Below are 23061 nucleotides of genomic sequence, written 5' to 3'. Positions count from 1 at the left end.
AATGGAGACCTTTTCCATTATTTCCACAATTATATACAAAAGATGACCATATTAAACAATCCCTACAAATCAGATAGGGAGAGAAGAGTGCTATGGGCAATGGGTCCAGCTTTGGTCAGTACTCTATCACATTACATAATGAGGTATTGAAAGACATGGAATGACTGTTTAACACCAATTCCTGGTTCCAGGTTTTAGAAATCCCTTCAGAAATGTGGTAGGACATCTGGGAAATGCCAGAAAGATCTCTATTTGTATTGACTCAAGCTATTCAATTAAAGATACTCCATAGGGCTCATATAGCACTGAAACAACTGGCAAAATTTAGGGTAGGAACATCCCCAATGTAAAATAGAAGTGGGCACTCAAGTACGGTTTATGGACATGTCACAAGATCCACAAATACTGGGACAGTAGCAAATGCTTTGACAAGAAATCTTGGGAACTGATTGGATTGGGTCCAGTGTCTTCTCCTGGGCTTTTCAAATCTGCCCTCCCTGGATGTGCACAGGAGGAAACTATTCTCCATCTCTTTCTGTGCAAAGAAAAATATATCTTAGTCAATTGGGCAGCTGAGGACCCTCCAAGACTAGCACAGGTTAGTTATGGAATATATCCCTCTACTTCCTCACAAATATGGTGCACCAAAAAACAGAATTATTCTAAAATATGGCAACCCTTTCTGAACTATATAGACATTTCAACCAGCCATATTGTCAAGGGCTTTAGTTGAACTGTGGTAGTGGTTCTGGCTTGGGGGGGGGGGGGGGGGGGAAGAACCTTATGAATATGGGTTTTATGACAATTTTACATTAATCTATTTTGAGTAGGTACTTCACTAATTGTTATTTCTTACTAGTAATGCAAGATATCTTATTTTAGGCTTTGGTTGTTTGGAGGATAGATTAGCAGTTAGCTGAGTTTTTCCTCGTGTTTTGGTTATTATTTCTTTTATTTAATAGTAGTGTTTTACTTGTTTGTATTACTTTGTAATAGTGTTAAAAAATCAAAAATACCTATAAAATTAAAAAGCAGGAAAGTTAGGATAAAAATTGTTAGTGTAGGAATTATTGGAGCCATTGCCTAAACCAGCTGCTGGAATCTAAACTAGTGCCATTTTCATGACCCACCTCTGCATTCCCCTTGGCTTGCTATTTCTTCCCCCACCCCACCATCAACTGTGTTGAGTCCAAAATTGAAGTTTCACTCCAGGTGAGTCCTGATTATGTCTCGTTCAATACAAGAACTTTATTCTTGCACTCACACCCTGTTAAAATGTTGAGTTACTGTCCCCTCAGTCACTCAAGTGAGTTACTGGCCTACATGTGGGCTTCCTCCACATACAGAGGTGGAGTGCTGTGTGCAGTTCAAGATCTAAGATGTGTGCTACATTTGAGAACTTCTATGAAAACATGAGCTTACCCAGCCTCTTGGGCAGAGGGGCAAGGATGCGATTAGTAGAAAGTGCTTTATTTCCCCTTTTAACTGCACACAGCACTCCACCTCTATGAGGAAGCCCACATGTAGGCCAGTAACTCACTTGAGTGACTGAGGGGACAGTAACTCAACATCTACATTTGACTGACCTTAGATTGGGCATAACATCAAATGGCAATATGTCAGCTAACTGGTTCCCATTTACCCAGATAACTTTTGGGAAGGGTATTCAGTTACATTCACATCTCAGTTTTCAACAGAATGCGCACCCCCCCCCCCCCATCTCTGCATTGAGAGATGTCACCTACTTCAAGGTGCATAAAAATTAGACCAGAAAACCCCCCACAATCCACTACACAACCCTGCAGCCTAAAAAGGCTCAGCCAATGAATTCATGCAGCTGTCACTTATTCCAGACAAACTTTTACATGCTACCATCTTCTGAAATACCACATATCAGAAGCATTACACTAAAAAAATTTATCCCTTGTAGTAAACTTCCTAAGAGGAACTTTAAAAGTCATTCTGGCTTTCCTCAAGCAACCCAGGATTTTAAAAAGTACCAAAGTTACTTCGTTTTATAATATTGTTTCCAGAGAGCTCCCAGCTGCCCAAAGTTAAGACTAGTCTGTAATTTTGATTTATTCCTTTGCTGGACTGAAGGCAACTTGCAGATGGTGTTTCCCATACATCTGCTACCATGCCTTGAATAGTGGCCTCATGGTATAAGCACTGGACTGTTAATCCTGAGACCCAGATTCCAATCCCACCATGACATATGGTGCAACTTTAATTCAATAAAATCTGAAATGTATGCAATCTAATGACAACCATGAATCTTGTTTCAGATAAACTTCTGGTTCACTTGTGTTGGGGGTGAAAAAAAAAGGGGGACAGGGTGGAATCTGCCATTGTCAACTAGTCTGACCCACATGTCACTCCAGCAATGTGGCTGACTCAACTGCTCTTTGTACAATTAGGGATGGGCAAATGCTGACCTAGCCAGTATCACCCTTATCCTGGTGAAGGAATAAATGCCATCTCTCCCCATTGCCTGCCCCCCCCTCCCAATTGTTCATCCAAGTACTTCACAGGTCTGAATTTCCTGCCTCAACTACTCTCCCAAGCAGTGATTCTAGATAATACCTCCTGCAACCACCCACTGCAGAGAATGAGGTTTCTTAAATCTACCTCAAATTATGCCCTCTTACTACTGGCCCTTTTTAAAATAGGGGGAAATAAAGCATTTTCTACTAATCGCATCCTTGCCCCTCTGCCCGAGGCGCTGGGTAAGCTCATGTTTTCATAGAAGTTCTCAAATGTAGCACACATCTTAGATCTTGAACTGCACACAGCACTCCACCTGTGGCCTACCCAAAGTCCTGTACAATGATATCCCCACTCTAATAATCAATCAATGCCACAAGTGAAAGGCAAGCCTTGGCAAATATAATTGCCCCACCCTGCCACTTTTGGATGCATTCCTGTTCCCAAGATTCCTAGCATCTTGTCTTTCATGAAGTACTGTGTTTTGCTCCTTGTAGAAGTGCATAACCCTATTTCAGAGCTGGGGATTAATCTGCCACTAATCTACTTGCAAGAACTTCTTCACTGGTCAGCCATATGGCCAACTTTGGCATCTGCAAACTTATCCTTTCCACATCCAGGTAAGCAGAGTATTCAAATCAATCACTTAGCTGGTCTTGTTGCTAGGCATTGGGAAGTCAGGTGGTCAGTTACTATGTGGAATTCCTAGCCCAACCATCCAAAGAGGCTACATTAAATTATCAGTCAAGATTGTGACAACCACTGCCATGGCAGTACCACAATATCAATAGATATTAGTTGCATCACAAGTACACTTGCTATTCAGCCTGCAAATGTTGTTCAAAAGGTCACAGAAAAACAGATTGTTTTGGCATGAACAGTGAATACCTGAATGTAGTCAAACATCCCAGCTTCTAACTTTATGGAAGGTCATGGTCAACACAGCTGAAGATGGTGACATGGAGGAACTTAGTCTAGGGTAGAGAGAGTACCATCCAGCCTTTTTTGCTAGATTGGTCTCTAACTAGATGATAGTACCCTACCCCAATTCATATCGGAAGGCTCCCTAGGACCTTACCATTAAGTCCTGCTAAGATTTGCTTTCCAAAATGCAGCACCTCATTATCTGAATTGAACTCCTTTCTGCCACTCAGCCCACCGGCCCATCTGTTGAAGATCCTGTTATAATTGGTGTTAATCTTCACTGTCCACTACAGCTCTAATTTTGGAGTCATTTGCAAACTTACTAGACTCATGCTCACATCAAAATCATTTACCTAAATGAAGTAGTGGACCTAGCACCAATCCTTGTGGCACTCCACTGGTCACAGTCCTCCAGTCTGAAAAACAACCCTCCACTACCACATCTACCTTCAAGCCAGTTCTGTATCCAAATGGCTAATTCTCCCTGTATTCCATGAGATCTAACCTTGCTAACCAGTCTCCCATGGGGAAGCTCAAACACCTTACTGAAGTCAATTAGATCACATCTGCTCTGCCCTCAATCCTCTTCTTCAAAAAACCTCAATCAAGTTTGAAAGATATGATTTCCCATCCACACAGCCATGTTGACTATCCTAATCAGTTCTTTCCTTTCTAAATACATGTACATCCTGTCCCTCAGGATTGCCTCCAACAACTTGCCCACCACTGAAATCAGTGTTTGGTCTATAGTTCCCAGACTTGTCCTTACCACCTTTAAATTGTGGCATCCTGTTAGCCAATCTCCAGTCTTCTGACACCTCACTGACTTATGATACAAAATCTTAGCAAGAGACCCAATCACTTCCCCAACTTCCCACAGTTCTAGGGTACACCTGATCAGGTCCTGGGGATTTAATCAAATTTAGTGTGTTAAGACATCCAGCACCTCTTCTGTAATGAGATTTTTCTTCAAGATGTCACCATCTATTTCCCTACATTCTATCTTTTATGTCCTTTTCCACATTAAATACTGATGCAAAACACTAGTATCTCCCCCATTTTGTGGCTCCACAGAAAGGGGTGCCTTGCTGATCTTTGAGGGGCCCTATTCTCTCCCTAGTTACTCTTTTGTCCTTAAAGACCTTGGAGTGCAGGTTCATAGCTCCTCGAAAGTTGAGCCACAGGATAGTGAAAGAAAAAAGTTTACCAAATGCCTTACTGGTCAGAGTACTGAGTACAGGAGTTGGGAGGTCATGTTGCAGCTGTACAGGACATTAGGCCACAGTTGGAAGACTGCATGCAAATCTGGTCTCCTTACTTGAAGATGTTGTGAAACTTGAAAGGGTTCAGAAAAGATTCTGAAGCATGTTGCCAGGGTTGGAGGATTTGAGCTATAGGAGACATTGAATAGGCTAGGGCTGTTTTCCCTGGAGTGTCAGAAGCGAAGGTGACCTTAGAGGTTTATAAAAATGAGAGGCATGGATAGGATAAATAGACAAGTCTTTTCTGAGGTGGGGGAGTCTAGAGCTAGAGGCATAGGTTTAGGGTGAGAGGGGAAAGATATATAAAAGAGACCTAAGGGGCAACTTTTTCCATAGAGGGTGGTATGTGTATGGAATGAACTGCCAGAGGAAGTGGTGGAGGCTGGTACAATTGCAACATTTCAGAGGCATTTGGATAGGTATATGGATAGAAAGAGTTGAGGGATATGGGCCAGGTGTTGGAGGTGGGACTAGATTGGGTTCAGATATCTGGTCAGCATGGACGAGTTGGACCAAATGGTCTGTTTCTGTGCTGTATATCTGACAGTGTTAGATCTGTTCAAAGATACCAGGGTCTAACATGAAGGGCGTCCTCTGTGAAAGTAAGACTTCATGCCCACAAGAACTGGTGATCAAGCTATGATCAATACTAGTTGTTAGTAGTAATCAGGTTTCTGGCTGTATCTAGCCAGATGTGCCAATGACATCCTGACCCTATTAGTTTTTTTTTAAAAATCTACAGTCAATGTTTATAGCTCCCAGGAAATTTCCTTTTAGTACAAAGCAGTCAGGTTAGCCTTGACAGTGGTGAAATCTGACAGACTTACCTTCAACTGTGCACATGACTTAAGCAGTTGCTCTGCTAAATCTACAGGCAACTCCAATTTTGTTGCTTTCCTAAATGCTGGAGAAAGACTGGCAGTTTCTGGTGTCTGGTTGATACTAGATGGTTACATTCCTTTTAGAAAGCTAGTTTGATATATTTGTCAGGCCAGTTCAGAGTGCAGTGGAGTCAGCCACATTGTGGGTTTGTAATCACAAGCAGGCCAAGTAAGTGAGATATCATTTTGGACAAATCTGAACCAGATGATTTGGACACAGACATTTTCTACCTTAAGTAGCAAATTAGTTGCAGACCAGGAGGTCAATGGTTAGTGAAGGAAGTTCAGAAAGCTGTGGGCTACACCAGATCCTCTAAACCAAGAGAAATCATTGCTTTGGCAATGTTTTAGTTATGCAGCTTTTTTGCTCAAAGATGGTTGCTGTGATATAGCTATCAACTTGCCTAGCAAGAAAAGGAGTGTATTCAGATTGCATACTTGTAATGGCAGAGAGCAGCTATACCACACAAAGGCTGTTTTGTGGGAATGAGTTGAACAGCTTTCCCCCGTCAGTCACAAGTTACTATTGAAAGAAAATGAGTTTATTCCAGCAAGCAAACCTCCCTAAGAAAAGCACTGTTAGATGGTATTGCACACATTTGTGCTAGAGGCTGGCACCTCAATTTAAGTTGCTACTCAAGCTGTTTATTGCTCTCTACAGTTTAAAAGTAAAAATTCCTTGCCACTGTCCCCAAGTCTCTTAAACCCCCCCCCAGGACAGGAACAGCACAGGACTACACAGTAACTCTGCCTCCACTCAAACTGAAAGCAAGCTTCCCTTGATGTTGTCCCCACCAAAAAAAACTTCCATGTCAGGGGTAGCACAGAGTTGGAAACAGATTAAAACTTCATCTATTCTTTTAAACTATAAGTAAATGGAAAGTTACCTTGACACAGCCCAATCAAACATTCCTGGGACAGGGACAGTGTTATACACTGTGGGTGATCTATAGAAGTGACAGGAAGTGGCCATTAAAGATTACTTTAAATCCTTGATGTTAGTCTTAGGTAAGGTCAGTATCTGTTGCCCATCGCCCAAACACTCAAACGGAGGAACTTCACTCAGCCACTGTGCTGCCCCAAGTTGTTAGCACTTTCACAGCAGCAGGGTCCCAGGTTTGATTGTGTGGAGTTTGCACATTTTCCCAGTGTCTGCACTGGTTTCCTCCCACAGTCCAAAGATGTGGGGGTTAGGTGAATTGGCTGTGCTAAATTGCCCATAGTTAGGTACATTAGTCAGGGTCTGGGTGGGTTACTCTTCAGAGGGTCAGTGTGGACTGGTTGGGCTGAAGGGCCTGTTTTCACACTAGACAATCTAATCTTAGCATTTCAGCAGACTTAACCACATGTACCAAGGTCTATGCAAACCAGGCTGACTTTCTCCTTAGAGGAGAGTGGTTTTACAGCTCCATTAAATGAGACTCCCTTTGCAGTCCAGGTTTAGTTTACATTCTACCATAGTAGGGTATATGCACAAAGTCCCTACAGCAGTAACCTGGGCCTCAAGTTACTAGCTTAGTTAAATCAGATCCTGGTTATAACACTTCAGGTATAGGTTTAACATGAAAGTTTCTGCATTAAATAATCAAACTCCAGAAAGCAAAAAAGATTTCTAGTCCTGAAATGCAAGATTAAAAAACCCCTTATGGAGGTGGCATTTTGAAAGTGCTCTGAATTCAGTTAGGCAAGAGCTGTTAACCACAAAAGGTTAATCAAAGCTTCAAAATGAAGCTATGGCAGAATGTAATAAAGCTCAGGAATAGACATTGGACTTTTCCTTAAACTGGTAAACAGTGCTGTATAAGAGTACTTAATAGGAACAATTTAGGGATGAGTAAATCTAAGCAGGTAGTGGCTTCCTGCCCATCTCCCAGTTTAAAAAATACTTTGCATTAAAACTAAAATCTTAGTACTGAGCAATTCAAGTTGCTATATACTTAGTAAGAGAGGACATCAAAACAGTCAAATGCCAATTAGATCTAGTTAAAAGCCAGTCCCAAATATCTTTCCAAGCCAAAGTGTTACATTGATGATCTGTACTAGACAAATGTTTTTTAAGCACTTAACCAAGTAGCTAATTGTATGGTGATTACTGCTGAATTACATTGGAATCAAGCCATGCCAAGGTAGAAACTTGGTCTTTGCACCCACAGGACACCAAAGCACAGTAATCCATGGGGCACAACAGGAGAATTCTTTGTATCAAGATTCTTCCAAACCTCTTAAGAGTCCTTGTTGCAAAAGGTCCATGCACTAGCCTTAAATAGGTAGTTTAAGGAGCAGAAACAGTAATTGTGTAAACAAGTCACTGCAAATAGTGGAATGTGCAATGAAAGCAACAAGTGCTGGAGATCACAACAGGTCAGGCAGCATGCACTGAGAGACAGCAAGCTAATATTAGTCTAGATGGCTCTGCAGAACTGAAGGGAGGTGTGGTGGGGACATTTTTGCTAATGCTTGGGGGTTGGGAGTGTAATGGGCTGCAGAAAAGATGCTGATACTTTAAGTGATCAGAATATGAGAATGGCAGAACAATGGTGTCTCTTGCCACCGTCTGTCCTGTTGCTCAGAAGGAAAGGGGAAGAGGAGCAGAACATTAGTCATTGGGGACTCCAGTTAGGGGCACAGATAAGAGGCTGTGGGAATGAGAGAGACTCAGTTGATGTGTTGCCTCCTAAATGCAAAGGTTTGTGATGTCTCTGATAGTGTTTTTAGGAGGGGGGGGGGGGGAAAAGGAGAAGGGTCAAGAAACAACCCCAAGTGTGGTCCACATAGGAAAAGAGATGGGGATTTAAGGTGGAAATGCAGGGAGCTACAGTGAAAGTTTAGTGCTAGAACAAACAGTTGTCATCTCTGGTTTGCTGCCTGTGCCATGTGCTAATCAGGTGAGAATATGGGGAGAGGGAAAAGTGGTACAGGGATAGTGCAGGAGGGAGGGTTTTAGATATCTGGGTAATTGGGGCTCATTCTGGATGTAGGTGGGACCTCTACAAACAGGATGGTCTCCAACTGGAACAGACTGTAGTTTGTGTCCAGGAGGTTGAGTGTAGCAAGGTCAGAAATGAGGTTAAGGTCACAGGAGTTTACCAGCAAACAGGAAGGTGGTTTAAAGTGTCTACTTCAACACTAGGAGCATCTGGAATAGGCAGGTGGACTTGCAGCATGGGTTAGTACCTGGGATTGCAATTTTGTGGCCATTTTAGACATTGCTAGAGCAGAGGAATGGTTGTTACAGGTTCCATGATTTAGCTGCTTAAGTCAGAGCAGAGAATATGGTTTAAAAAGAGGGAGGTGTGGCATTGTTAGTCAATGACAGTATTACTGTGGCAAAAAGGATGTTTGAAGACTCATCTGCTGAGTTAGAAACAAGATCATCCTGATGAGATTTTTCTCTAGACCTCTATAGTTTGAGATGTATAGAGGAAAGGATAGCAAAGATGATTCTGGATAGGAGTGAAAGTAGCAGGGTAGTTTTGCACAATTTGAACTATAGTATTTCAAGTCAATATTTGGAAAGTTAGAGTACTTTTGATGGGTCAGTTTTTGTCCCATGTGCAGGATTGTTTCTTGACTGTATGAAGACAGGCCAACAAGGGGAGAGGCCACATTGGCATTAGTACTGGGTAGTAAACCAGGCCAAGTGTTAGATTGGGAGGTCATGAGCACTTTGGTGATAACTACACAATGCAGTTTTATTTACTTTTGTTTTGGAAAGGGATAGGTATAACATGGAGGACAAGAGTTATTCCTGGAGGAAAGGCAGTTATGATGGATTAGGCAAGGTTTAGGATGCCTAGGGTGGGAAAGGAAACAAAACGAGGCACAATTGAAGTGTGGAGCTTATTCTTGGAACAGCTACTGCATACCCTTGATAAGTATGTACCTGTCAGGTAGGGAGGAAGTAGTTGAGTGTGAGGGAGCTGTGTTTTACTAAAAAAAATTGAATCTCTTGTCAAGAGAAAGAAGATGGCTTATGTTAGGATGAGACATGAAGACGGTTACAGTGCTTGAATTACAAGTTGGCCAGGAAAGACCTAAAGACAGCTAAAAGAGAGGACTTAAGTCATTGGCAGTTGGATCAAGAAAACCCTAAAGTTTTCCACAAGTATAAATCAGGAAAACTGACAAGTCAGATTAGGGACAATCAAGGATAGTAGTGGGAAGTTGTGCATGGAATCTGAGGAGATAGGGGAAGTGCTAAATGAATACTTTTCCCTCAGTATTCATACTGGAAAAAGAAAGATTGTCGTCAAGGAGAATAATGAGATAAAGGCTACCAGATTACATGGGATTGAAGCTCACGTAGAGGTGGTGCTAGCAATTCTGGAAAGTGTGAAAATTGACAAGTCCACTAGGCCTGATGGGATTTATCATAGGATTCTCTGGAAGCCAAGGAGGAGATTGCAGAGCCTTTGGCTTTGATCTTTGTCTTCAACTACATGATGAGTGCCAGAAGACTGGAGAATAGCAAATGTTGTTCCCAAGAAAGAGAATAGGCAACCCTGTTAATTATAGGACAGTGAGCCTTACTTTGGATGTGGATAAAATGTTGGGAAAGGGTTAAGAGATAGTATTTAGAATAATCTGTAATAAGTTGATTAGGGATAGTCAACATGGTTTTGTTTAGGGTAGATCATGCCCCTCAAAACTCCAAGGTCTGAGATGGTGAATTAGGATAAAGCAGTTGATGTGGTGTACATGGATTTCAGTAAGGCATTTGATAAGGTTCCCCACAGTAGGGTTTTGCATGGGATTAAGGGTAATAGTGGTTTGGATCAGAAGTTAGCTAACTGAAAGAAGATGGAGGGTAGTGGCTGATGGAAAAGTGTTCATTCTGGAGTTCAGTTATGAACAGTGCACCACAAAAATCTGTTTTGGGTCTACTGTCATTTTTATAAGTGACATGGGTGAGTAAGTTTGCAGATGACACCAAGATCGTTAGAGTTGTGGATAGTGCCGATGGGTGTTGTAGGTTACAGAGGGACATAGATAAGCTGCAGAGGGGTGGCAAATGGAGTCTAATGCAGAAAAGTGTGGTGATTCACTTTGGAAGGAGCAACAGAAATGCAGAGTACTGGGCTAGTGGTTAGATTCTTGGTAGTATTGTGAGCAGAGAGATCTTTGCCCATGTATATAGATCCCTGAAAGTTGCCACCCAGGTTGATAGGATTGTTAAAGCACAGTGTTATTGATATAGGGATCAAGTTTTGGAACCGTGAGGTAATGCTGCAGCTGTACAAAGCTGACGTGGCCACATTTGGAGTATTATGTACTGTTTTGGTCACTGCATTATAGTATTTGGAGGCTTTGGAAAAGGTTCAGAGGAGATTTACTGGAATGTTGCCCAGTATGGAAGGGAAGGTCTTATGGAGGAAAGGCTGAGGGACTGGAAGCTGTTTTTGTTAGAGAGAAAGTAGAGGTGACTTAATTGGGGCATACAAGAGGGTTAGATAGGGTGGAAAAAGAGAACCTTTTTCCTCAGATGGTGATGGCTAGCATGAGGGGGACAACTATAATGGAGGGGTGTGTAGGACAGATGTCAGAGGCAGTTTCTTTACTCAGTAGGGGCATGGAATGCACTGCCTGCAACAATAATAGACTCACCAATTTTAAAGGTATTTTAAATAGTCATTGGATAAATGTATGATGAAAATGGAATAGTGTAGGATAGATAGCACAACAATCTGAAGCCTAACTTTTGGAACCAGGGCTGAAGGGCCTGTACAGTGCTTTTGTATTTTATGTACTTCAAAAGGATGGACACTGGGTATGGGGAAAGTGGGGGTAAGGAGGTGGAGGGGAGAGGGAAGCACAGAACCAAGAAGTGGTTCACAAATTGAAGGTGTTGAACTCGGTATTAGTCCAGAATGCTTTGAAGTGCCTAGTCTTAACAGGTGAGGTCATTCCTCCAGTTTGTCATCATTCAGTGGACTACTGCAGCATGCTGAGGACACATGGACATTCTCTCTCCTGCCTCATCCTAGTTACTGTCCTTCCAAGTCTGGCAAAGGAGTGGTATCTCCTGCCATTCCCATACTTAATCTGAAGGAACATTTCTGCTCTAGCACCCTAAACTGATTACTGCTTAAATTCTAGAGCAAGTGCTGCCCCCCTCCACACTTCAGCTCTGAATGAAGAGTCATCCATACTTGAAACATGAACTTTCTTTCTCTCCACTGATGCTGTCTGACCTGCTGTGATCTCCACTTCACATGGGAATATTTACTGCTCTAGTAGTTGGTTTACATGTAACTACAGTCTGGAGATGGTCCTCCATAGGAAAGTGAACTCCAGATGATTTTCCAGCCACTTAGTGCAGCATTCAACAAGTCAGTTGTTACACAGCCATTACTAAGCTACCCAATGCTTTTAATACCACTAGAGCAGTTGTTTGAGAACTGGTTAGCTATAAAATCAGTTAAAAACACCACTGCTCATCTAAGGCATGACGTTTACACTGAGGGAACAGACGTTAGGAAAGGAGAATTAGTCACCAGTCTTTCAAGGCTAAGTGGCTTACAAAACAGATATAATTAATTGTTCATGAAGGAAAATAAGTTTGAAGCTATAGCTGAGGGCATAGAAGTAATTGTCAGAGGATGAGGTGAATGGGAGTAATTTTCCATCTGGGAAAGTGGGGTGGTATAAACATTCCATCTTTAAAAGGCAACTTGGCCCAACACCCACAATGGCAATAGATCAAACACTAGAGGACTACCAGAGGTCAGTCAGTACAAACAGGAGCCAAATGGTCCATCTTCCCCTTTGACCACAAAGCAGCATTTAATATGGAGGTATCTGATAACACGTGTTCTTCATAAATCTTGCTTTAAAAAAAAAATCATGCAATAGCTGCACATATTTAAACTAATGGGGCCAGAATCACATCATAGCCAATATTGTGAACTTCTTTACACTTTGTAAATAATGGCCTGAATTCTTCAATTGTGTTAAAGCCAATTTATCCAGTGTTATCAACTTATTGGTCGACAATGAAAGCAGTAGATCAGTTAACCAAGATATTATTGTAAGCCTCAATTCTGCAAGTCTTACAACAATGCTTAGAGGCCTGAATTTTAACTTTAGAACAAAAAGTTAACATTGTGGTAACTGCTAACATACAAAAATATTTAAAGAATGGAAAAATTCAACTAGTCTGGACAAGTGCTTGTTTTTACAAGTCCGTAGTATTGGAAATAGTGGTGTTTTTATCCATTCAAGTCACAGCAAAACCTGTGATTCTGCTGACTCAGTCACCATTTGTTAGAATGTAACAGCATTCCAAGGAACTTTATGGGCAGCACAGTGGCAAGCACTGCTGCCTCACAGCACCAGAGACCCAGGTTCAATTCCCACCTCCGGTTACTAACTTGAGTTGCCCACATTCTCCCAGTGCCTGCGCGGGTTTCCTCCAGGTGCTACGGATTCCTCCCAGAGTCCAAAAATGTGCAGGTTAGGTGAATTGGCTATGCTAAATTGCCCATAGTGTTAGGGGCAGGGGTTAAGTGTAGGGGAATGAGTCTGGGTGGATTGCACTTCGGTGTGGACTTGTTGGGCCGAAGGGCCTGTTTCCATACCAAGTAATCTAATCTAAAGATTAAGTAAAATTAACATGACTGGAGACTTAGATGACAAACTCTGAAGAATGTGGCTCAAGCCTGGAATATCAGGGAGGAGAAAGTGAGGTCTGCAGATGCTGGAGATCAAAGTTGAAACTTTATTGCTGGAACAGCACAGCAGGTCAGGCAGCATCCAGGGAACAGGAGATTCGACGTTTCGGGCACAGGCCCTTCTTCAGGAATGAGCAGAGAGAGTGTTCAGCAGGAGAAGATAAAAGGTAGGGAGGAGGGACTTGGAGGAGGGGCGTTGGAAATGTGATAGGTGGAAAGAGGTCAAGGTGAGGGTGATAGGTCGGAGTAGGATGGAGGCGGAGAGGTCAAGAAGACGACTGCAGGTCAGGAAGGCGGTGCCGGGCTGGAGGGATTCAGCTGAGACAAGGTGGGGGGAGGGGGGGATGAAGAAACTGGTGAAGTCCAAGTTCATCCCCTGTGGTTGGAGGGTTCCCAGTCGGAAGATAAGACGGTCCTCCTCCGACCGTCGCGTTGTGGTTTGGCGGTGGATGAGTCCAATGACCTGCATATCCTCGGTGGAGTGGGAGGGGGAGTTGAAATGCTGTGCTACAGGGTGGTTGGGTTGGTTCGTCCGGGTGGCCCAGAGGTGCTCTCTGAATCGCTCCGCAAGTAGGCGGCCTGTCTCCCCAATATAGAGGGGGCCACACCGACTGCAGTAGATGATGTGGGTGGAGGTGCAGGTGAATCTGTGGCGGATATGGAAGTTTCCTTTGGGGCCTTGGAGAGAAGTGAGGGGGGAGGTGTGGGCGCAAGTGTTGCACCTCCTGCGGTTGCAAGGGAAGGTGCCGGGAGTGGAGGTTGGGTCGGTGGGGGGTGTGGATCTGACAAGGGAGTCACGGAGGGAGTGGTCTCTACGGAAAGCTGATAGGGGAGGGGAGGGAAATATATCCTTGGTGCTGGGGTCTGTTTGGAGGTGGCGGAAGTGACGGCGGATGATGCGCTGTACATGGAGATTGGTGGGGTGGTAGGTGAGGACCAGTGGGGTTCTGTCCTGGTGGCGGTTGGAGGGGCGGGGCTCAAGGGCGGAGGAGCAGGAAGTGGAGGAGATGCGGTGGAGGGCACCGTCGACCACGTCGGGGGGGAAATTGCGGTCCTTGAAGAAGGAGGCCATCTGTGTTGTACGTATTTTGAACTGGTCCTCCTGGGAGCAGATGCGGCGGAGACGAAGGAATTGGGAGAATGGGATGGCGTTTTTACAGGGGGCAGGATGGGAGGAGGTGTAGTCCAGGTAGCTGTGGGAATATCAGGGAGGCAAGGAAGGAGCAAACTCTTGACACTGGTGCAATCAAGAGACCAAAGTTGATTCGCAAGTACAGTTTGCTAGGGCAAGTTAGAAAAAAATTACCTACCATGATTTTAGTATTAGTGTACTGAAATAAGTATGGTGGTAGATGGAAGCAGTATTGGTGGGTTGAGGATAAGGTTGAGATTGGAGGATTAGTTTACAAAATTGCTACAATACCAAATTGTTTCAAGATAGGAGCTGGACAGAAGACTAATACTTCAATTTGAGAAACCCATTATGCTTAGGCTACCAGCAGGTAAGGCTTCCAGTGTAAGTGTAGAGCTGGGGTAATAGCTCTTAAGGAAGCCTAAATGACAAGATTAGATGGTAAAAACAATGACTGCAGATGCTGGAAATCAGATTCTGGATTAGTGGTGCTGGAAGAGCACAGCAGTTCAGGCAGCATCCAAGGAGCTTTGAAATCGACGTTTTGGGCAAAAGCCCTTCATCAGGAATAAAGGCAGTGAGCCTGAAGCGTGGAGAGATGAGCTAGAGGAGGGTAGGGGTGGGGAGAAAGTGGCATAGAGTACAATGGGTGAGTGGGGGAGGGGATGAAGGTGATAGGTCAGGGAGGAGGGTGGAGTGGATAGGTGGAAAAGGAGTAGGCAGGTAGGACGTCCAGACAAGTCATGGGGACAGTGCTGAGCTGGAAGTTTGGAACTAGGGTGAGGTGGGGGAAAAGGGGAAATGAGGAAACTGTTGAAGTCCACATTGATGCCCTGGGGTTGAAGTGTTCTGAGGCAGATGATGAAGTATTCTTCCTCCAGGTCTCCCCAATGTAGAGGAGACTGCATCGGGAGCAATGGATACAATAAATGATTAGTGGATGTGCAAGTAAAACTTTGATGGATGTGGAAGGCTCCTTTAGGGGAGGGAGGAGGTATGGGCGCAGGTTTTACAGTTCCTGCGGTGGCAGGGTAAAGTGCCAGGATGGAGGGTGGGTTGTAGGGGGTCGTGGACCTGACCAGGTAGTCACGGAGGGAACGGTCTTTGCGGAAGGCGGAAAGGGGTGGGGAGGGAAATAGATCCCTGGGGGTGGGGTCTTTTTGGAGGTGGCGGAAATGTCGACGGATGATTTGGTTTACGCGAAGGTTGGTTGGGTGGAAGGTGAGCACCAGGGGCATTCTGTCCTTGTTATGGTTGGAAGGGTGGGGTCTGAGGGCAGAGGTGTGGGATGTGGACGAGATGCGTTGGAGGGCATCTTTAACCACGTGGGAAGGGAAATTGTGGTCTCTAAAGAAGGAGGCCATCTGGTGGAACTGGTCCTCCTGAGAGGAGATACAGCAGAGGTGAAGGAATTGGGAATACAGGATGGCATTTTTGCAAGAGGTAGGGTGGGAAGAGGTGTAATCCAGGTAGCTGTGGGAGTTGGTGGGTTTGTAAAAATGTCAGTGTCAAGTCGGTCGTCATTAATGGAGACGGAGAGGCCCAGGAAGGGGAGGGAGGTGTCAGAGATGGTCCAGGTAAATTTAAGGTCAGGGTGGAATGTGTTGGTGAAGTTGATGAATTGCTCAACCTCCTTGCAGGAGCACGAGGTGGCACTAATGCAGTCATCAATGTAGCGGAGGAAGAGGTGGGGAGTGGTGCCAGTGTAATTATGGAAGATCAACTGCTCTACGTAGCCAACAAAGAGACAGGCATAGCTAGGGCCCATATGTGCTCATGGCTACCCCTTTGGTCTGGAGGAAGTGGGAGGATTCAAAGGAGAAATTGTTAAGGGTGAGGACCAGTTCAGCCAAACGAATGAGTGTCGGTGGAAGGGTACTATTGGGGACGTCTGGAGAGGGAAAAAAAAAAATGGAGGGCTTGGAGGCCCTGGTCATGGTAGATGGAGGTGTAGAGGGATTGGATATCCATGGTGAAGATGAGGCGTTGGGGGCCAGGGAAACAGAAGTCTTGGAGGTGGAGGGCATGGGTGTCTTGAACGTATGTGGGGAGTTACTGGACTGGGGGGGGGGGGGGGGGGGGGAAGAAATAGGACAGTGTTGAGATAGGTAGAGATGAGTTCAGTGGGGCAGGAGCATGCTGAGACAATGGGTCGGCCAGGGTGGTCAGACTTGTGGATCTTGGGAAGGAGGTAGAACCGGGCAGTGCGGGGTTCCCAGACTGAGGTTGGAAGCTGTGGGTGGGGGCTCCTGAGGTGATGAGGTTCTGTATGGTTTGGGAGATGGTTTGGTGATGGAGGTGGGTGGGTGTGGTCATGGTCAAGGGGGCAGTCGGAAGAAGTGTTCTTGAGTTGGCATTTGGCTTCAGCGGTGTAGAGGTCAGTGTGCCAAACTACCACTGTGCCCCCTTTATCTGCTGGCTTGATGGAGGCTGGGATTGGAGGGCTGCACGTTGTGAGGAGGAGAGGTTGGAGTGGGGGAGGGAGGTAGACAGGTTGAGGCGGTTAATGTCCCGGCGGCAGTTGGAAATGAAGAGGTCGAGGGCAGGTACTAGGCCAGCACGGGGTGTCCAGGTGGATGCAGTGTGTTGGAGGTGGGCGAAGGCGTCCTCAGAAGGTCGGCGGGAATCCAGATTGTGAAAGTTAGCTCGGAGGTGGAGGCGACGGAAGAATTGTTCGACATCACAGCATGTATTAAATTCATTGATGCGTGGACAGAGGGGGATGAAGAGTGAGTCCTTTGCTGAGGAGTGATCATTTATCCTCTGAGGGGGAGGTTGGGGGGGTAAGGAAGGGGGGGTGAAAACTCAGCAGGGCTGGGATCTGGTGTGGGTGTAGAGCTGGGAGTGGGGGCGGAATCTGTAACTGGAGTGGGTGTGATGGTGGGGGGGGTAAATGGGGATGGAGTCATGAGCAGGGGTAGTGTTCCCCTCGGGGTTCTGGGGGTGGGGATAGTGACAGTGGAGTCTATGGGGGGTATGTTAGCAGAATGCAGGTGAGTGGCACTGGTGGGGGCAGAAGTGGTGGTGACCACGGCAGTAGGGGTGACAGAAATCACTGAGCATGTGGCATCAGCAATGATGTTAAGGGCAGAAGTGATGCATGAGGAATTGTGAGGGGTGGAAGTGGTTGTGGGAGTGGCCATAATAGGGGCAGAGCTGAAAATGTGTTGCTGGAAAAGTACAGGTCAGGCAGCATCCAAGGAACAGGAGAATCAACATTTCAGGCATAAGCCCTTCTTCAGGAATGGGTGATAAGGGCAGAAGTGACAATCAGCGTGGGGGTGGCAGCTGCATCAGCCACATGGCATCCGAGGAGATTGAGAGGCCAGGGGACTGTTTGAGGAGCACTGGTCATGGAGGTGGGTAGACAAAAGTTTGTTGCTGATGGGGTGGGGGTATAATTCAACAGTGAAGACAATCCAACAGAGCTTTGAGTTATACAAGAGGGACAGAAGTCATTTTAACAGCTGTTGGCCTGCACATACACGAATACAGACAGGACTGCAATCACTGATGCCAGTGGAAATGACAAGTCATACAAGCTTCTCAACTGTTCCCCTCTAACTCAGGTGGCATGAGAATTACATTTATATAACAACTTTCAGCAGAAACAAAATGCCTTAAAAGTCACTAACCTTTGACTTGCTCCCTGCAAATCACAGCTACTCCACTTCAGATTACAGTACAAGCAATTTGTAGGTTATTAGATAAAGTTTGAATGGTATTAACAATCTGACCACAACAGCTATACTTATGGAAAGGCTTGTCATTCTATTTCTCCACAGAAGACATTCTGCAATATTAAAACATTACACTATCAACTTATTAAAATGGGTTAAGACTATGGCTGAAGGACCCTGCAGTCAGGTTTCCATTTCACTAATGGCAACTGGATTTAGTATTCAACTAGTTCCTTACTCCAAAGGAGTAACAAGTTAAAATAAATCATAAATTAGATGTACATATAATGATGGAGGACTGCCAATATACACATTCACACACCACAGCATTACACAATCTGAAGTGCACACATTAGAGATGAATGCAGCACAATGTTAGCAAGGTTAAAGTACAGAAAGAAGTCAAATGGCTAACTCAAGATTCCTAACTGGACTTCATTTCTACCTTAACCCTTGCATGGCACATGAATTATAAATTCACCACCAATACCTGTCTTTAGTTCAGTTGATCACAGGCAACTATGCTCACTTCTAGAAGGCAGATAACTTTAAACTTGCACTCCCACAAAATTGCCCGAACAGGAATTACAGGATAAACATGACCAATTGAGTGGAATATAACCTGGGTAAATTGTAAGATTGTGCAGCAGGAACAATAGTTGAATATATGTAGATGTAGAAGACTGTGCTGAGGAAATAAGAATCCTCATCTATGAATCACAAAGCTAAAAAGTTCAGTGGGCAATAGGGAAGGCAAATGAAATGCTAGCCTTTATTTCAAGGGGATGTAGTATAAAAGTAGAGGTCTTCCTATAAAAGCATAGGAGGCAATAGTCAGACCACAACTAGAATGCTATAACAAGTTTTGGCACCCTTATCCAAAGAGTGGCATACAGGCATTGAAGTAGTTGAGAGGAGAATCACTAGGTTAACATTAGGTATGGACAGACTGAGTGTGACAGAATCCTGCAAAGACAGCCACTCAGCCCACTGCATTTGCATCAACCCTCAAAAGCATCCCATTCCCTCCCAACACCTTATCCCCATAACACTGCATTCACCACAGTCATTCCACCTAACCTGTGGAGGAAACCTACAGACATTGAGAGAATGTGCAAACTCCAATCAAAAGGCTGGAATAAGCCTGGATCCTGGCATTGAGGGGAAACAGTACTAACCACTGAACCATGCTGCCCTAATTCACTAGGTTGGGGTCAATGATAAGAGCAGCCTTGCATGCCATCTTTTTAAAGGGAGCTTGCCAGTGCAGATTGAGGTAGTTACATCTTGTAGGACAGCTGGAGAGCATCTGAGGAAAATCATATTTAAAAGATTGATGGAGAAATTCCCCTCCCAGAAGGGTGGCCTGTTAAGTATATTAACAATATCAGATTTAATTGGCAAGGCAAGGTCTTGAGAAACTGGAAAATGCAGCTGAGGATTCAGCCAGCCATTTGGGTTGGCCGAATGACCACTTCATAGCATTTCACTGGCATACCACATGGGTGACAGCACTAGAAATCAGGGGCTTGAGTGCCAAGTTAAAGAGTTCAGAAAAGATTTACAAGGATGTTGCCAGGGTTGGAGGATTTGAGCTATAGGGAGAGGCTGTTTTTCCTGGATCAGAGGCTGAGGGGTGACCTTAGAGGTTTACAAAATTATGAGGGGCATGGCTAGGGTAAATAGGCAAAGACTTTTCCCTGGGATCAGGGAGTCCAGAACTAGAGGGCATAGGTTTAGGGTGAGAGGGGAAGATAAGAAATCTATGGGGCAACTTTTTCCACAGAGGGTGGTATGGGTATGGAATGAGCTGCCAGAGGAAGTGGTGGAGGCTGGTACAATTGCAACATTTCAGAGGTATTTGGATGGGTATATGAATAGGAAGGGTTTGGAGGGATATGGGCCAGGTGCTGGCAGGTGGGACTAGATTGGGTTGGGATATCTGGTCAGCATGGATGGGTTGGACCAAAGGGTCTGTTTCCATGCTGTACATCTATGACTATTGGCTAATTTTTTGACTTTCATATCCAGATTATGAAAGCATGACCAAGTTTCTGTACTTAATTATGCATCATAAGAGACACTAGCTATAGAACAAGGTTCTGAAGGAGAGTCACTGGGCCCAAAGTGCTGATTTTTTTCCTCCAGATGCTGCAATACCTGCTGGGTTTTTCCACCAGTCTGTTTTAGACTTCCAGCATCAGCAGTTTTGTTTCATCAATTATGCTGGACACAATGCTTTAACTTAATAGGACTTCTGAAGGTAGAGATCTGATACAAAGAATTGCTGGCAAAACCCTGCTCTGGCAGCATCTGTGGGCAGGAAGCAGAGTTGATGTTTAAGCATGGTGACTCAGAACTGATAGCAGTTGGAGTGATTTCTGCTGAAGATGACATGGGAGAAAAGGGTTGAACCCCAGGACTAGTTACTGATTGCTAGAGACAGGTGAAAGGGGTAAACATTAAAGGGGATTATTGTAATAAACAAGAACAAAAGAAAAGCCATACAAGTGACAGGGAGCTGAGTGGAAGACAGAATGGGTAGGCAGTGTTGAAAACAACAAAGGGACTCAGTTCAGTAATTCTAGAGCATGGCTCTTGTCCTGCCAAGACGTGTTGCTTTCAGCTCAGCTGAAGCTTCCTTTTCCACAATCGGCAGTTTTCCACTATCTATTAGAACTCAATTGAAGTCTCCCTCAAAACTAGCAGCCTGAATAGTTAAACACTTCCTTAATCTTTCAGTTTGAAGGAAGGAAATTAGTAAAGTACGAAAGAACGAGAGTTTAGACTAAAATAAAAGTCAGTCATAATCTTGCGGATAAGCAGAGCAGATTCGAAGGGCCGGGCTGCCTACACTTGTAGGTAATAGTATCAAAGCCCAATTATAGAGGGCTCTTGACGCACAATTAAAGTATTTTACATGTGAAATATTAACCACCTACAATTAAGGCTTTTACAGAAGCTGCGCATTAATTCTACGGGAAATATGACTTGGGCGAACCGCTGGCAAAAAAAATTGGAGCGGAAGCGAAGTGTTTTTCTCCAATTAACTGGGCGGTGGTCCGGCCGCCTTCAAGCCAAGATAACGGTCCGGAGGTTCGGCAAGGCGGAAAACTAAGAGTTATTGCAGCGATCAGCAGCATACCTTGGACCAAGTGTCTTCGACAGGGCAAAAGCGATCTCGAGGGGCTTTTATTCTGCGTCAAGACCTCCCCGTTAGGTATTTGTAGGCTCTCCTCTCCAACATGATCCACATCCGTTACTAGTTGAAGACATCGGGATCAGGGTAGGCACAAGTCTGAGCGCTAAGCCCTGGTCGCTACTGGGGACTACGGCTGCACTAAGGTGCGATACAAAGGAAATTCAGGGGGAAAGCGCGTACCCCTTGAAGAGGCCACAGAATCACAATCTCTAGATTGTGGAAGCGGACTATTCGGCCCTTCGAACGGCATCGCGCCCAGACTCACCCCCCCTGCCCGATCCCTGTAGGCCCCCACAATTCCTATGACTAATTCATCTAGCCGATACATTCCTGCATAGTACGGGAAATTTAGCATTGCCAGTCTCACCTAACCAGCACATGAACGGAAACTGGAAGAGACCCAGGCAGACACAGGGAGAATGTGCAAATTCCACACTGAGTCGCCCGAGGCTGGAATCGAACCCGGGTCCCCGGAGCTGATAATCAGTAGCACTAGTCAGCCACCGTGCCGGCCCAGTGGCACTATCCACCATCACAGTCATGTTGAGAAACTATTTTCCTGTTTTCAGTCAGAAGCCAACTCCAGACGGCCGCCCCGGGACAGTGCGACTGGACTGAAGGAAATACAGCCGTTTTCAACCGCAGTGAGGGTGAAGTCCCAGGCTGGATAACCCAGTCCTCACTTCCGTGAATCGGTCAATACCCACTCCGGCGGTGGACTGGGAAATGCCAGGGGTTAATTCGGTCTTAATTATTAGAAACAGGACAGAGAAAACGCCTCCTGAACTGATTGTAGTCCCGGGACGTTAGTTATTAGACGTGTTGGACAGGATTGGGGGGGCGGGGCTAGTTATTAAATCCTGTTGGGTGATATTGGAGGGCGGGGAGGAAAATGGGGGAAAAATAAACTTTCTTCAATCTGGCCGTCAACGTCAGGCGGCCGGGCACCGTTAGATGAAAAGCTCGACGGTGAGTCACGGCGCAATGATCCGGTAGAAGTCAGGGCCCAGCCACTACCACCAGAAGGCGGTAGAGGATTACCGTCCGTTCTTTCCGCCGTCCTCACCCCCCCCTCTCTTACCGAGGATGGCCTTCCTGCGGTCGGTGTGGGGTTGATCGGTATAAACCCACTCGAAGTCCTCGCGGGCCACCCGGTTGCCCATGGTTACCAGTGGAACGTGCCGGACCGGTTCGAGCAGCGACCGTTAGCCTCCTCCCTAGCACGTCCGCTTTAGCCAACACGCAGCCGCAGATCAACGCCACTCTCCTACCCACCCACCCCAGCCGCCGTTTTAAAACCGGCAATTGGTACCGCCCATCGCTGTCGTCAAATTGTTAATTAACCGATCCAAGATTTTCCCTTGGAAACACTTTCCCGTGCTCATTCCGCACTTTTAAGTCTTTTTTATAATAAAAGAGGAGATCAACCACGCGCAAGTACTTCGCCTTTTGGCGAATTTTCAGTGGGCCTGATGATGTCACCATGCCTGGACAGTGGTCAATGGCAGAATTGATCCTCGCCAGGAATTAACCTCTCTCTGTATAAGCAGCTTTCACTGTATACAACTGCGATCGCCGCTTGGAGTCTGTTCGGGAATGGATAAGAGGTAATTCTGAGGTTGATCTATGACCTGAGGCTGTTCTGCGTTTGGGGCATTTTTGGCCAAGAAAGATAGATCACGTGATCCGCTTGGCAGCCTCTCACTCCCACTGTGTCTACAAGTTGTTGCCCTGTTTAGTGAAAAGGAACCTGCATCTGCACCTGAAGCAATGTAACCTGTAAAGCAGGTGCTGGACAATGGAATTGGAATGGATCAATTTAATCA

The 23061-nt window shown here is 45.2% G+C and overlaps 1 protein-coding gene across 2 annotated transcripts in view; it reads right to left on the bottom strand.

Annotated features, from left to right (window-relative positions):
• Positions 1–22491, bottom strand: part of degs1 (delta(4)-desaturase, sphingolipid 1) — a 43959-nt gene extending 21468 nt beyond the window's left edge. Inside the window, exon 1 of one of the 2 annotated variants that reach the window (XM_043687398.2) lies at positions 22317–22491. In XM_043687398.2, coding sequence (XP_043543333.2) covers positions 22317–22398 — 82 coding nt within the window. In that variant the 5' untranslated portion in view covers positions 22399–22491. Of the gene's footprint in view, positions 1–21602; positions 21945–22316 lie in introns of those variants that run through there. The other variant, XM_087984516.1, reaches the window with a different exon arrangement.
• Between the last annotated feature and the right edge of the window lie 570 nt (positions 22492–23061).

Source organism: Chiloscyllium plagiosum, unplaced genomic scaffold (genome assembly GCF_037043375.1).
Source record: "Chiloscyllium plagiosum isolate Xiang-an unplaced genomic scaffold, Cpla_swu_hap1 HiC_scaffold_3, whole genome shotgun sequence".
NCBI lineage: Eukaryota > Metazoa > Chordata > Chondrichthyes > Orectolobiformes > Hemiscylliidae > Chiloscyllium > Chiloscyllium plagiosum.
The sequence above is the reverse complement of the archived record's forward strand: the minus strand, read 5'-3'. Positions and strand labels throughout refer to the sequence as shown.